The following is a 15,310-nucleotide window of genomic DNA, read 5'->3' on the forward strand; positions in this document are numbered from 1 at the left end:
TAGAGGTACTGACATGGTGAATGTATAAGGGAGCTGAAAAGCAGTAAACCTGGCTACTAGAAGCAAATTTAGTAAACCTACAAGAAGCAAATTTAGTGAGGATACACTGCTGGCAACAAGACTGCATCTCTTGGCTAACAAGATGACTTTATTACAACAGGTGAGGTCTTTTACACACACACACACAACACATCATCGGGCGCCGACTGCGCATTGCTACATGTAATAGCAATGTGTGGCCAGCGCCTGATAATTCTACGAACAGTATACATTACCCATCCACACTCCAGGGTTTCTACGCTCTGCTTCCTCCCCAGTCCCGGCCAGTGATTGGCTAAGCAGCCTGTCACGTCAAACAGGCTGCTCTCAAGCTGCAGCGCAGGACCAGGGAGGAAGCAGAGCGCAGGAGCCCTTGAGCGTGGATGGGTAATGTTTACCATTTGGGCAGCCCACGAGGACATTGGTAAAGATGTCCATGCAGCCCTAGCTAAACGATTATCTGGCCGTGTAATAGGCCCAGTAAACGAGTGCTGATCTAGCAGATTGGCGCTCGTTTACAGTATTCATCTGGCCCCCATAGGCCCATGTAATAGGACACTTACTTTAATTTTACAGTTCACAGATCAGGACTGTGGATAACTAGCTGATTAGTGGGGGCCACCCACTGGGGATTGAATAGAGCAGCATAGAGCGTTCCATTTATTCTCCATGGGGCTTCCCAACATTGCTGTGCTTTGGTACTTTGGTATTTTATCTAAATATTTTTAATCACACTAGGGGACCTAGTAATAGTAATCCTTTTGATAGTGGATATAAAGTTTTGGTGTGCGCACTATAGTATTATTGCTTGTTAATGTAAAACTGTCTGACAGTCTATTAGATTATGCCACTGTGGCAGAACAACAGGACTACCTCCATGGCAGGCCCTGAAGCCTTGTTACACCCCTGGCTGGTATGGTAACCTACCAGTAACAGAGCCCTCTCCTTATGTCAAACTACTTAGATTCAACAACTATACTGACTGTGGCACCTAAGAAGGTTAAATTTCCAGAATCTGACCATTAGTCAAACACTCATAGTTCACACAATAAAAACACCTTGCAAAATACCCAAATGTTTATTACCTGAGAATTTGGCAGACATAACTAGAAACTAAGTCTGCGTCACCTGGATTGCTCCTAATCTTCTCCTTATAGACTTTGGGCCATTCCTAGTGCACAGAATTAAAAGCATAGAAGATTAGAAGTTAATATAACAGAATGAAAAATCTGCAAAAATGCGGTGTGCCATACAGCCTGATAATTGCCAATAAACATTACTAGAATAACCAGCCCGTATAAAAGAGCCAGAGATCAGCCGATGAGCAAGTGCACACCTAAATAAGAATTTCGGTGCAGCCTGGCAACTCGATTTATCATGCCGTGTAAAGGCACTGCAAATGGCTGGGCATCTGGCTGTCTAAAAGGGCCTTTAAGCTTCTACTACACAGGGCAACTGAGAGGATCAAAGGAGCGCTGGTAAATACAGGAGGGGGCGCGGGAAGCTGCGAGCAGTCAATAGCAGATAGCAGCGGTCTGCTGGTGCTGGTATTCCACAGAGTGACGGCAGCAGATCATTGCTATATTAGTCGTTTGTCTTCATGTCAGCAGATCGTCGTCTTCTATTACACAAGAAGGTTATCGGCCATAACAGCCAATAATTGTTTCGTGTAATAGGGCCTTTAGGTTGAAGTCATTAACAGAAATCTATCGCCCCTCCCCATTACTTGCCTATACATTATAGTTTTAGCAAGCTGTTCAGGATATCTACAGTACTTAGTACATGACAAAAAAAAAAATTTCAACAAAGGTTTACTAACCTTACAAACCGATCATTTCTTTTATAATTCACTGCTAGTTACATACACCAAGTTGAATGTGCTTTTAAATAGCTTGGAAAATTCCAGAAAACTGTCATGGCTTTAAAATCTTACATCACTTGAGTTCATTAGAGGTGTACTATATCTGTTGCAGGATTTTATCCCCTTCCTGGGCAAGCATTTTGGACCTTAATGCACAAGTCATTTTTTTTTTTTCAGTTTTTCCATTGTCACATTCTAAGCTATGTAACTTTTCCACTCCGCCATATGAGGGTTTATTTTTTTTGCAGGACATGTTGTACGTTTTAATTGTGTAAATTTTGGGTTAATATGTTATTGACTGATTTTTTTTTAATAACTTCCTTTTGAAGGAAAATTTTTAAAATATGATTTATTTATTGCATTATACATTTCTGCCGTTACTGTTAAGCAAAAATAACACTTTTTTCTCTGGATCAGTACAATTACAGTGATATACAATTTATTAAGAGTTTTTTTGTTTAAGGAGTACTCTTCACAACACACATAATGCCCCTATTCCACAGGTCGTTTAGAGGAGCAAACGAGCGCTCTCAGCGCTCGTTTGCTCCTCGTTCCCCGCTCGCTGCCGCCGCTATTCAACGCGGCTGCAGCGAGCGGGTGAGTGCGGGAGGGGGCGCCGGGGAGCTGCGGGGGGGCTGCCCGGGGGATCGCTGATCGTCCGGGCAGCCCATAGGATATAGCAGCGTCTGCTGCCGATGCTCCTATTCAATGGAGCGCCGGAAGCAGATCGCTGCTATATCAGTCGCTTGTTTTTCAACATGTTGAAAAACAAGCGACTGCAACGATCAGCCGACATGAACGATGTCGGCTGATCGTTGCACTCTATTCCACCGGACGATTATTGTCCGTAGCGGCCGATATCGGCCGAATACGAACGATAACCGTTCCGTGGAATAGGGCCTTAAGACTTTGGATATTCCTCATAGCACACAAATCCACCATAATCCCCTCTGGTGACTGACACCAAAAATGCATCTGACAGAATTGTGTTGGCTGCCCTTCTTTCTACTTTTCAGCAAATGGGATTCTATCTTGTTTCAAGGCAGTAGTGGATTATAATAGGGGCGTTTTGGGCGGCAGCCCGGGGCCCTGAGCTCCTAAGGGGCCCATGACCACCCAAAAAGACGTATACTTTCAGTGGTGTACTGTCTCCTGGCTACACTTCTGCCATGATTTGCAAAAAATCACTGTTTTTTATGGCAATTTTGCACAAATCAGGACATCATGACATGTATCTATCCTGTACTATGAACGCCAGGCTAGTGCTTCCATAGTTACAGTGGGGTGGGGGGGCCCAGGCTTGGTGAACAGCCCGGGGCCTATGGTAAAGTTAATCCGCCCCTGTTTCAAGGTATTGACTTGCTGGGATGCCACTGCTAATAGGTGGCACCTTCTGAAAAAGAGCTACTTTGCATATTCTAGTACTTAATTAAATTCCAGCCAGCAGACTAATAGCTAATGGTAACCAAACACATATATAATACACAATAGGATATGTCAGCAATGGAAATTGTCTCCTAATTCTAGTAATGGAATTACTTCTACAATGGCAGCAAATAGGAGCTCTGCTACAGTAACCCAGCATGACCACTGCAAAAGGTATGTAGTTATCTGCTTCTTGTTCTGTTTGATAAGCTTATCAGCAGGGTGTCAGCACTCCTCCGATCAGATATTGATGGCCTATCTTGAGGATAGAATATCAATAAAAAAAAAAAAAGTTCAGAAAAAATATTTACAATACACCAGTGAAACTCATAGACCCATTCCAGCCGAAGGCTGAATATGAGAGACAGCCGATATGATTGACAGCTGAAGGCTGTCCAGGCATGATGGGAATTGTAGTTTTGCAACGGCTGGAGGGCCAAAGGTTCCCCATCCCTGCTTTAGGCTCTGTAGGACAACAGTAGGTGCTGGAGTAGGATATTTCCACACAAACAGCTAGGACTAGCGAAATCTCTGATCCTGGCAGTTTAACCCACTACATTCGAATTACATTTACAAATCAGCTCTGAGACCCCATCCATGGCAGCTGGGGCTTTCCAAAGGTCTCCAGGCCTGCCATGTATATGTTTGTGTACAGCCATGCCAGAGGCACGGCTTTTTATATTGTCTGTCATTATAATACAGACAGGCAAAATACACTTACATTTACATTTTTCACTTACATTTTTTTGTAAAACATAAAATAATTTAAAAAAAACCTAGACATATTTGGTATGGCCACATCCGTAATGACCTGGACTATAAAACTATATCATTATTTATCCTGCATGGTGAATGCTTTAAAAAAAAAAAATAATTGTGAGAATGGCTCTATTTCGTTAACCTACTTCCCAAGAAATGGAAAAAACTGTGATCAAAAAGTCATATATAGCAGCAAATGATACCAATAAAAACCACAACCCTTTTCAAGACCCCACCAGGCTTAGTCATGATGAAAATAAAACATAGTTACATGTCGTGGATCGTGGATTTTATTTAAAAAAATCTTTTTATTGTGCAAAACTAGTTAAAAAACTAAACTTAAAAAGAGATATGAGTTGGATATTGTTGTAATTGTACTGACCCAAAGAATAAAAGTATGATATTTTATTGCACAGTGAATGGCATATATTTATTCCTTTACTGACCCATGTTGTTTATTTTTATCATGGGGCACTCAAGGGAGTATGGAGAGGGCTCAGGACTTGAGCCTGCTTTATACCTGGCAACTCTTGGCTGCTTTCAGGAGCTGGGGGCCACCTCTAAGAGCAAGCACAGAGCGATCACCATACTGGCTATTAGATGCCACTGTCAAAGCTGACATCAGCATTTAAAGGGCATGTGTCACCTAGATTTTCTGTCAGATACAGAAACATTATTTTTTTTCTAATTTGTTTCTATTTTCTTATTAATAATACTTAGAATTTAATTTATGTACATTTTTATGGGGCTGCCATCTTGCTTGTGCTGTTTTTTTAACAGATTTTAGTGATATGGTTTGTAGCAAGCCCTATTTACATAGACAAAAACAATCACACTGAGTTGAATGAGAAACTCTGTAACCTTTGAAGAGGTTATTCCCCAGGGAACTGCTACTATATCACATGTCACTGTAGTGCTGTACAGATCACTTTACAGCAGCCTCCTCTCATCACCACAGACAGAAAAGGAAGTCTCAGCTTAGTATTAGACCTAGTGGTGAGAATGAAAACTGCAAGATTTTAGGATCATTTTACAATATAGGTGTTAAAATGGAAAATTAGAAAAAAAATCACAGAAAATTCTTTTAAAATATGTTTGTAACATATAAACTTTTTTTACACAATAGGTCATTTTCTGAAAACATATTTGCCTTTAAATGACCTTGCAGCATGTCATTTATCCAATGTCAGGGCAGTCCGAGGCCTCTGCTAGGCTTCCTGTGGCTGCGTGGCTTCACTCCTCTCTACAGCAGGCTGCATCAAAAGAGTGTTAATGGACCACTATAGTATATATGTACTGCATACTGCATTGATCTGAGTAATTGAGTGATTGCTTATACAGGTCCTCTAGGGGAACTACAAGTGTTTAAGAAAAAATAATAGTATAATTTATGGTAAAATTAAGCAGGTTATATGAACCCCAAACTGTTGCCATTAAAAAGTACAACTTGCAAAAAAAAAAAAAAAAGTTGCTGAAAAAAATAAAAAAAAAGTTATAGCTGTTAGAATGATAAATGATAAAACAAATTAAGAAAACGATTTGGGAAATAAGGCCCGCATGAGCTTAGCCACTAAGGGGTAATATGTCTATAAATATGTTTTTGTAGGAAACCCAATGAGCTAATCTTCTCTTATTGTACTCACATAGTCCTGCTCATATTCCAGCATGGCAGTGTACAGTGCCTTCTGCTCTTCTTCTGCTGGGGTCATCTGCTTGTTTTTAGAGAACCGCCTGAATATAGAAAAGGAGATAAACATGGGGTCACCTAGTGTTCAATGAATTATCTCATCCTGGTACAGGTAAAGAGCAGTGCAGTAGCATGCTTTATGTAGAAAGGCACTATTACACAGCCAATAGTAATATAGGGGTTTTACCAGTGAAATTCCCACTCTGATTGGCCCAAGCTTCCAACCATTGACAGCTGCCACAGATCTTGGCTATCTGTGCCATTGTATGTTGAGTAAATTTTCAACTAACAATAGTCCAGGAAAGACCATTGTATGTTTGAAATATTGTATTCTGAGGCCATTGTAATCTACCTGCCTGTACTTGTGTGTTTTATGCAGGTGTATATGTTATAAAAGTAAGTGAACAAGGAGATAGTGCAGGGGGCAGGTATACACAGCTCCACTGCTCATACCCTGAAGGGTGCATATAATCCTTTAAGTTAGTATCCTGGTGTGATAACAAATAACAAATGGTTACCACATACCGAGTTTGTATACAGTGTGTAAATGAGGAAGATATGGCCCCCTTGCACATTTCTCTGGCACACAGCAGATCAAAGAATCAAAGAATTCTTTGGCGAGAAAGAATGTCTTAAAGCAGAAAGGGGGTGAAAAGAGCGAGTTTATAGAAGAAATCCTCAAAATGTGCAGCTCTGGGTCAGGGAGACATTCACTATCCTATAGACCCTATTTATCATACCTTAGATCTCTTTAAGAAGAGGGATAGTTTGGGTGGGGATGGGGTTGCATGTGTGTATGTATGCCGGGTAGCAGTAGTTTATGCGTATTGTATTTTCATGGTGGCATTTGTATGTGGGTTCATGTACTAGAAACTATAATCTAAGGTGATTATAATTGTATACTAATAATATTGTATTGTGCATAATGTGATTTGCACTGTGATCTGTAAAATATTCTAAGTTCTGATTTTTTTGATTTAGTGAGTGGTACGATTTCTTTAAAAGGTAAAGAGAGTGACCATTATAGGTCATATAAAGAAAAAAGACAAGTGTGAGCTAAGAGGGGAGCAATATAAAGAGTCAAGAGAGGTCCAGTATCTTTTACTTAAGGGAACCAGGCATATTCCCATTTTAAATTGCTGAGTCCAGTGAGAATATAAAGAGTTCAATAGTCATTTTACAGACATAAAGTAAAAGGATAATGGACACCCCATGAAAATGCCTTTGTCATATACCTGTTTGACTCTTCCTGCAGCCGCAGCCTGCGTTCCTCTGCTTTCCTCTGCAACTGTGAGTTGTAGTTAAGGAATTCTTTAGCATTTCTTATGCCCTTCATTTTAACTTCTTAATGTCCCAGGATGGGTATATACTTGTTCTACAGCTGTTAACAGCGTATGGAGTGTGGTTGGGACACGCTCCATACCCAGCAGCTCCTGTCTGCTTCCAGCAGCTGAGGGCGATCGCTAGTAACTGGCCTGGAGCAATCTTGGTTGCTGGTTAATTTACCTGTTTGGACAGTAGCACTGCATGCCATTGACAGGTTTTACTAGCAGACCACAGATAAGTCAGTTCAATACACTGCAATGGCAATGCATTAAATTAAATAAGCAACTAAGTCATGCAAGTCCCATTAAAAAAACAAACAAACAAAAAAAACTAACCATAAACATATCTGCTATCACTGTGTGTAGAAATGTCCAAACTATTAAAATATAATGTATTACAACTACATAGTGAGAACATAATTTAGTACTAAACCATTAGGGAAATTATATAGATTCGTTACCAATCTGGAATACAGATAACAGGACAATTTTACCACAGAATGAACAGTGTAAAGGAAAAAAAAAAAAAGATCTTTCCCCCGCGCCCCCAGAAGTAGATGAGGAAAAGATGAATACAAAATTTTATAATTGCCTCTGTCATTACGGGGTTAAACTGTTTTACTGAAATAAATTGAAATGTAAAGACACAGCACAAAGCAAAAGCCTCCCCTTTGCCAAGAACATCTGGAAATGGGAAGGATACAGTCTCTTCTCTGGCCTTGGCTATTACCAGGTTCTCCATCATCTGTCTCTGTAGTGAGAGGGTCTATAAAAATAAATTGTAAGATAAAAACTAATTTAGCATTTAATAATAGAAGCTCAAAAAAAGTAACATTACAAAAAAACATATGCACACTGACACAAATATTTGCTCAATAGTAGGTTATGCAGTACATAATAAGCAAAAACCTAAAAGAATCGTAAAAGACAAAAGACATTGGTTATCTCTTGGGGGGGGGTCCACCAGATCCTCAGTAGCTCTGCACTCTGGCATATAAATGGTTATCCAGCGCTACAAAAACATGGCCACTATTTCCTCTCTTCTCTTCAGATTGGGTAGGGTTTCAAACTCAGTTCTATTGAAGTAAATGGAGCTTAAAGTGACTCTGTACCCACAATCTGACCCCCCCAAACCGCTTGTACCTTTGGATAGCTGCTTTTAATCCAAGATCTGTCCTGCGGTCCGTTTGGCAGGTGATGCAGTTATTGTCCTAAAAAACAACTTTTAAACTGGCAGCCCCATGCCCTACGGGAGTGGCCTAGATTGCGTATGCATTAGGCTGGCACAACCTCTCTGTTCCTCCTCCCCACCCTCCTCATCATTAGGAATGCTCCAGGCAGATTGCCTCCTATTCCCCACCTGTTTCAGCTCATTAAGACACCTGTGCAAATGTTCAGCATGGAGAAAATGTTCCAGTGGCATTCCTAATGATGAAGAGGTTGGGGAGGAGGGACGGAGGGGTGGTGCAAAGTTAGGGCACAGATATTCTAAGCAACGCCCGTAGGGCATGGGGCTGTAGGTTTAAAAGTAGTTTTTTAAGACAATAGCTACATCACCTGCCGAACAGACCCCAGGACAGATCTTGGATTAAAAGCAGCTATCCGAAGGTACAAGTGGTTTGGGGGGTTAGATTGTGGGTACAGAGTCACTTTAATTGCAAACCACACCTGAACTGGAGACAAGAGAGGAGGAAAAGTGGCCATGTTTTTGTAGCGCTGGATAACCCCTTTAAGAGACCCCTAAAAATTACATAATCTTACACGCGTAACAGTGCAGCATGTATTGATTAAAACACTGCACTTTATTAGATATGCATTAAAATATTAGTAACAATAATCCAAAGGGAGAGGGGGAAATTCTCATATATACAAAAGTGTGAGATCACTTTTTCTAAGTGGTAATAATAAACCCTTACTTAGTAAAATAGACCCAAATTATTACTTACAAAAAAATTCATAGCGTTACTGGTGGCATCTGCACATCGGACACTAGGGTCTCAACGCAATTTCGCCCACCACTTGGGGCTCATCAGGAGACTAACGATACTCAAGCGAGAGCGTAATAGCTGAGGGCCACCTCACCCATAGCAGATAGAACACCACTTGCCAGGGGAGCACTACACCCAGATGTACAATAATAATGGTTCTAGGGAGAGATGTACCATGTAAACGAATGTGAGAAGGCCCAAGCTCTCACAATTACATAAAGGGTCATATAAACAAATGATAGTACAAGAGACACTGTGGTACTGTGCACCTTGTTATTAAAGCGACTCTGTACCCACAATCTGTCCCCCCCAACCTTGTACCTTCAGATAGCTGCTTTTAATCCAAGATCTGTCCTGGGGTCCGTTCGGCAGGGGATGCAGTTATTATCATAAAAACAACTTTTAATCCGGCAGCGCTGTGTCTAATGGCCAGGGCTTACATTTGTATATGCATTAGGCTGGCACCACCTCTCTGTCCTTCATCCCCACCCTCCTCATCTTTAGGAATGATTCAGGAACATTTACTGCTGTTTGAGCTTTGTACAGGTGTATTAACGATCCAGCCCATGTGCCTGGCTCACACAGCTGACGAATAGGAGGCAATCTGCCTGGAGCTTTCCTAATGATAATGAGGGTGGGGAGGAAGGACAGAGAGGGTGTGCCAGCCTAATGCATATACAAATGTAAGCCCCGGGCGTTAGACACAGCGCTGACGGATTAAAAGTTGTTTTTATGACAATAACTGCATCCCCTGCCGAACGGACCCCAGGACAGATCTTGGATCACAAGCAGCTATCTGAAGGTACAAGCGGTTTGGGGGGGGGTCTGATTGTGGGTACAGAGTTGCTTTTACACAGCACAAACAATTTGGTTATTCTGAACAATGTCAGCACAGTGATAATACTAAACATGCTGTGGTGCTGTGCACCTTGTTACTAACACAGCACAAACACTTGGGTTATACTGACCAATGTCAGCAACGATTGCATTACGTATAAAGAAAGATGCCAAGCCTCATCCGAGCCACTCACAGATTCCCATGTCCGAATGAATAGTAGAAGATATGCCGAGGACATTAACAAATAAACTAATACTAATAAAGTATAGTGTTCTATTCAGTACATGCCGCAGTGATACGCCATTTAGGATACATGTAATTAGAAGTGTTTATTTATATTTGTTTCGTGATCCAGTAATAATCTTACACATCCCCAAAAAGCATCACATGTTAGATTTAATTGGACATCCCATTAGTTTGTTGTGATTTCCAGTAATAAATACCAGAAATAATATATTGGACACAGGGACCTGTAACTGATTTCAAGAGTCTTCTGGCCTGAGTGAAGGGAGGAAGCACTTGAATGATTTTATTTCAGCTTTTCAATCTGAAGAGGGTCAAAGGGGTAGTGACTCTCCTTAAAGAGAGCCCATCATAAAGACAAGTGGAGACTTACCGACCATTGCTGCTCCACTGAGAATTCTGGGAAGAAAGGATATGCAAAATAGCCCTCACACCTCTTGAGCAAAGAGATGTTCCTTCAAGTCAAGTCTCGCTCAGTCAAGGAGCCTTAGAACATTGACTGGGGATTTTATGCCAAGCAAAACAAACTCTCCAAAAGGAAAGATTTCCCATCTGCAGACAGCTGTTTCAGGGATTTTGCCCCTAGTCAGTGCAGAGCAGGGTGTTGGCTGGCTAGTGAGAGGTCTATCAACATGGTTCACTACCCCTTTGACCCACGTCAATAGACCTCTCACTAGCCAGCCAACACCCTGCTCTGCACTGACAAAGGGAAAAAACCCTGAAACAGCTGTCTGTAGATGGGAAATCTTTCCTTTTAGAGATATTGTTTAGCTTGGCATAAAATCCCCAATGTTCTAAGGCTCCTTAACTGAGCGAGACTTGACCTGATGGGACATCTCTTTGCTCAAGAGGTGTGACAGCTATTTAGCATATCCTTTCTTCCCAATCTAAAGAGGAGAATAAATGTGATATCTTTCAGTGGTGCAACGGCAGTCCCCCTCCTTAAAGACCTGCAGGGAGTACATGCCTGGTCTAAAGCCTATATTTGGCCACTCACCAGTGAGGTCTTCTGAGAAGCCTGACTGGGGTTAAGTCGGGCCAGCCGAACTTCATATGCTGCCCTGAGTTTCTGGTTCTGTATAGACGCCTCTTCCAAAGGTGTGAGATCCCTGTTGATATAGAGCACACAGTTCATCAGAGAATATCTTGTCACATGCTTAGTACAGTAATGACAGTATCATCTCAGGATACACACTTTCTAGAGCTCTGGACTTCTGCTGCTCTGAGCATTTGAAAAACCTCTGGTGTTGGAAAGCTGACGAGTTTCTGGGCCTCATCTGAGCAAGCTCGACGATGTCCATATTGATGGCCGACAGACACCTGTGATGTCATGGGGAGAGATGCAAAGGAGGAAATGGGTGTAGTTCTTGCAGCCTTTAAAGTGGATGGAGCATCAGGGACTTCAGAAATTTGATTTTCCAATGACTGCAAGTTAATATTTGGTTTACCTAAAACAGAAAGTCCACAGAATAATCACCACAAGCCATGGTGAACACATACTACAGTTATTCACTACCTGCAAGTTCTGTAGTTCTATAGAAAGATACATTGTTTTAATTCAGAGAGGACTAGATCCTGACCCAGTGATCTTCATGCAGCTTGTATAGCGCTCTGGAATTAAGGGCGCTTTATAAATAAATAATAATAATAATAATTAGGCTATGTTCACACAACGTATAAGTATGGCTGTTCTTGCCATCGGCAACAACGGCCGTACTTTATGCGCCTGTGAACATTGCCTGTTTCTTTATGGGATCCCGGCCGGAGTGTATACACATCGTATATGCTCCGGCCAGGATCCCGTGCGGCGCTGAAAATAACTGACATGTCAGTTTTCCGCGGGCGCAATTCAATGAATTGCGGCTGTAGCAAACCCTGTCAGTCCACACAGTGAAGCGAGCAGCTCCGGACGCTCGCTTCACTGCGTGCTATGGGAAGCTCTGATGCGGGCGCATGCTGATGCGCCCGGAGCTCTGCGGCCGGAAAGATCACGGAACGGCCGGTCCCTTACGTTGTGTGAACATAGCCTTACAATGTATGAACAATAGTGCAATTTTCCGGAGTTACAACACTGCAGCAGGGCATATGAACTCACCCAGTTTGCCAGCTGTTGTCCGTGCCCTCTCAAGACATTGTTCTGCCAGCTTTAGCATCTTTTGTGAGTCCGGGCTCAGACCTTCATTTACTGTTGATGAATTAGAGAATTATGCATGACACTGATGATAGCAGTAGCATCCATGCATGTACACATGCTTTCCACTCTGACTTCTCTTGTTTAGCTTGAGTACAACATGGGGTTGTTCTAATAATGTCTTTCATAAGCAAGCTTATAGATGGAGAATAAGCTTGGCTTATGAGTATACCATATATATGCTAAATTACAGTTACCTTTTTGCTCAGCTTCCTCAGCCAGAATTTGGGAAATGAAATTCACACTCTTCAGATACTCCACATAGGCATCCTGTGAAAAGCACAGATTATAATGTTTAGACTTAAAAGGAGTTCACCTCCCACAATCTCCCATTCTGACACAATCCAGACCCTACTCGTCAGTGCTTCTCAGTCTCAGTAGAAACTTCCTACTCAGCCATTACTGACAGAAGTGGGATAGTGACTGCCGACTCAGGTAACAAGAGGAAGCAAGAAGTGGTGAGGAGGTGGCACTGGATGACATCAGACCAGGGCCTGTGGGGGACTGGCAGAGGTGAGTATCACTTTTTTATATCACCCACAGCTATATATAAAAATTTTATGTTTCTGGACAACTTCTTTAATTTTATCTGTGGTGGTGCTGCAGCAGAGATATTGAACACTTTACACAGCGTTTCACTACAGATTACAGCTGATCACTGGGCATGCCAGCAGTGGGATACCTTGTGATAAGCTCATTTTCACAGATTTTTTTATTTTTACATAAACCCCAGCTATATATTTGTGTCTACGGACAATCCCTTTACATATTTCACAGTTGTTACCGATATGAATACACAGTTTGTGGAATTCATGTGCATGATGGGCCTTTCTCAAAGGTGTGGTGTCCCACTGTAAAGTGCCTTAGGCACCTGTCGTAAAGTTCTCACTCCAGGTTCAGAGATAATAAAGGTAGAATTCTATAGTTTCACCACTAGATGTCAGTGTTCTTTGTACACCTCTGTTCGTGTTTGCACAGCTGAAGTTAGCAATGGGTTAATGTTTTATGTGTACCATGTTTTCAGTGCTGGCCTATAGGAGATGCTCTTTCTTCTTCTGCCTATCCTTACTCTCCACACACACACAACCCCTCAGTCTAGTCTGATCTAGTCTAAGACACGTGTGGTCAGATGCAACTAGAAACACTTAGTTCTTTCAATACTTATACTACATCTACTATACAGTGCTAAACACTACAAAGGGAGTAGAGTCTGGGAATATCCTAGCCCACACCGTGAACCAGTCTAAAAAGTGCAGGCCAGTATCTTTATACAAAAGAGGAACTAGCCTGGATAGGACAAAGCTACCAGAAGGTCTATGTGTCCTATCTCCCAGTGCAGGTAACTGGGAAGGCTCAGGAGCTTAGCTTCACCCAGGTAACCACAACTGGGGCTTGTATCACCCTAGGAGGACGAGTCACTCGACACTGGAGGGCAGAAGGTGGTCAGACTAAAGCCTATACACGGGTACAAGTAAATTTCTCACTCTAAAGTATTTGATGAATCAATGATTTTTTAGAATTGTACATATTGAGGGACATTAATCAAACTGGTGTAAAATAGAAATGTCTTAGGGCCCTATTCCACCGGACGATTATCGTTCTCATAATCGTTAACGATTAACGATCTCAAACAACCGCTATTGCGAAAGACCTGAAAACGTTCACTCATTTCCATGGAACGATAATCGTTACTTATGATCGTATTTGCGATCGTTTTTTCTTCGCTATTTCTTTGCTATTGCGTTCGTATCTACTGCGAACGACATCTTATTCAATGCGAACGATTTACGAACGTTTTACGAACGAGCAACAATAAAAATAGGTCCAGGTCTTATAAAGCGATCAACGATTTCTCGTTCGGTCGTTAATCGTTAACTGCATTTCAACCAAACGATTATCGTTTGGATTTGAACGATTTAACGATAATTTGAACGATAATCGTCCGGTGGAATAGGGCCCTTAGGGTCCATTTAAACGGAAAGATTATCTGCCAAAGATTTGAAGCCAAAGCCAGGAATGGATTTGAAAAGAGAAAAAACTCAGGCTTTCCTTTATGACCTGATCTCTATTTATAGTCTGTTTCTGGCTTTGGCTTCAAATCTTTGGCAGATAATCTATCAGATAAATGGACCCTTAGTTGCCCCTAGCAACCAATCAGATTCCACTTTTCATTCCTCACATTCATTGAAAAATGAAAGGTGGAAGCTGATTGGTTGCTAGGGGCAACTAAGACAATTCTACTTTACACCAGTTTGATAAATCTCCTCATTGTGTATATATAAATAATTTGTATATAGATAAAATTCAGATATTTCTATACAACAGCTTTAGCTGACTACTATCATGTCATGCATTTAACATCAGACGTCACCAGGCCATAGGAGAATTTGAGATGATTTAGAGCAGTGATTTTCAACTAGTGTGCCGCGACACAAGGTCGGGTGTGCCGCGGGGAAAGTTCCGCCTGTAGCGCCCGGACGTGCTCCTCCTATCCAATCAGCGGAGACCGGGAGCATGGTGCGCTGCGGCGGGCCGTGATGCATGCATCCAATCAACGTGTGCGCTACGGCCCGCTGCAGCGCACCACGCTCCCAGTCTCCGCTGATTGGAGGAGCACGTCCGGGCCCTACGGGCGGCCAGTAGGTGAGGCGGACAGCAGCGGCGACCATCTCGAAGGAGGTGAGGAGGAAGGGGGGGGGAGAGAGAAACAGGAGAAAACAATGGGGGAGAGAAACCTGGGGATGGGGTAGAGAAACATGGGGATGGGGGAGAGAAGCATGGGGGAGAAACAGGGGGGGAAGACAGGGAGAGAAACTTGGGGATGGGGGAGAGAAGCATGGGGGAGAGAAACATGGGGATGGGAGAGAAACAGGGGAGAGAAACATGGGGATGGGGGAGAGAAACAGCGGAGAGGAGCAGGGGGGAGAGAAGTATGGTGGAGAGAAGCACAGGAG

The 15,310-nt window shown here is 42.3% G+C and overlaps 1 protein-coding gene across 1 annotated transcript in view; it reads right to left on the bottom strand.

Annotated features, from left to right (window-relative positions):
- The window catches only part of VPS9D1 (VPS9 domain containing 1), a 35,310-nt gene that overhangs the window by 14,686 nt on the left and 5,314 nt on the right, over window positions 1-15,310 (bottom strand). Inside the window, exons 2-9 of the mRNA XM_069966068.1 lie at window positions 12,554-12,626; window positions 12,261-12,350; window positions 11,361-11,613; window positions 11,163-11,274; window positions 7,800-7,862; window positions 7,007-7,059; window positions 5,728-5,815; window positions 1,125-1,210 (exon numbers count right to left, since the gene is read on the bottom strand). Of these exons, the coding sequence (XP_069822169.1) occupies window positions 1,125-1,210; window positions 5,728-5,815; window positions 7,007-7,059; window positions 7,800-7,862; window positions 11,163-11,274; window positions 11,361-11,613; window positions 12,261-12,350; window positions 12,554-12,626 (818 nt within the window). The remainder of the gene's footprint in view (window positions 1-1,124; window positions 1,211-5,727; window positions 5,816-7,006; window positions 7,060-7,799; window positions 7,863-11,162; window positions 11,275-11,360; window positions 11,614-12,260; window positions 12,351-12,553; window positions 12,627-15,310) is intronic.

Source organism: Dendropsophus ebraccatus, chromosome 4 (assembly GCF_027789765.1).
Source record: "Dendropsophus ebraccatus isolate aDenEbr1 chromosome 4, aDenEbr1.pat, whole genome shotgun sequence".
In the NCBI taxonomy this organism is placed as follows: Eukaryota; Metazoa; Chordata; class Amphibia; order Anura; family Hylidae; genus Dendropsophus; species Dendropsophus ebraccatus.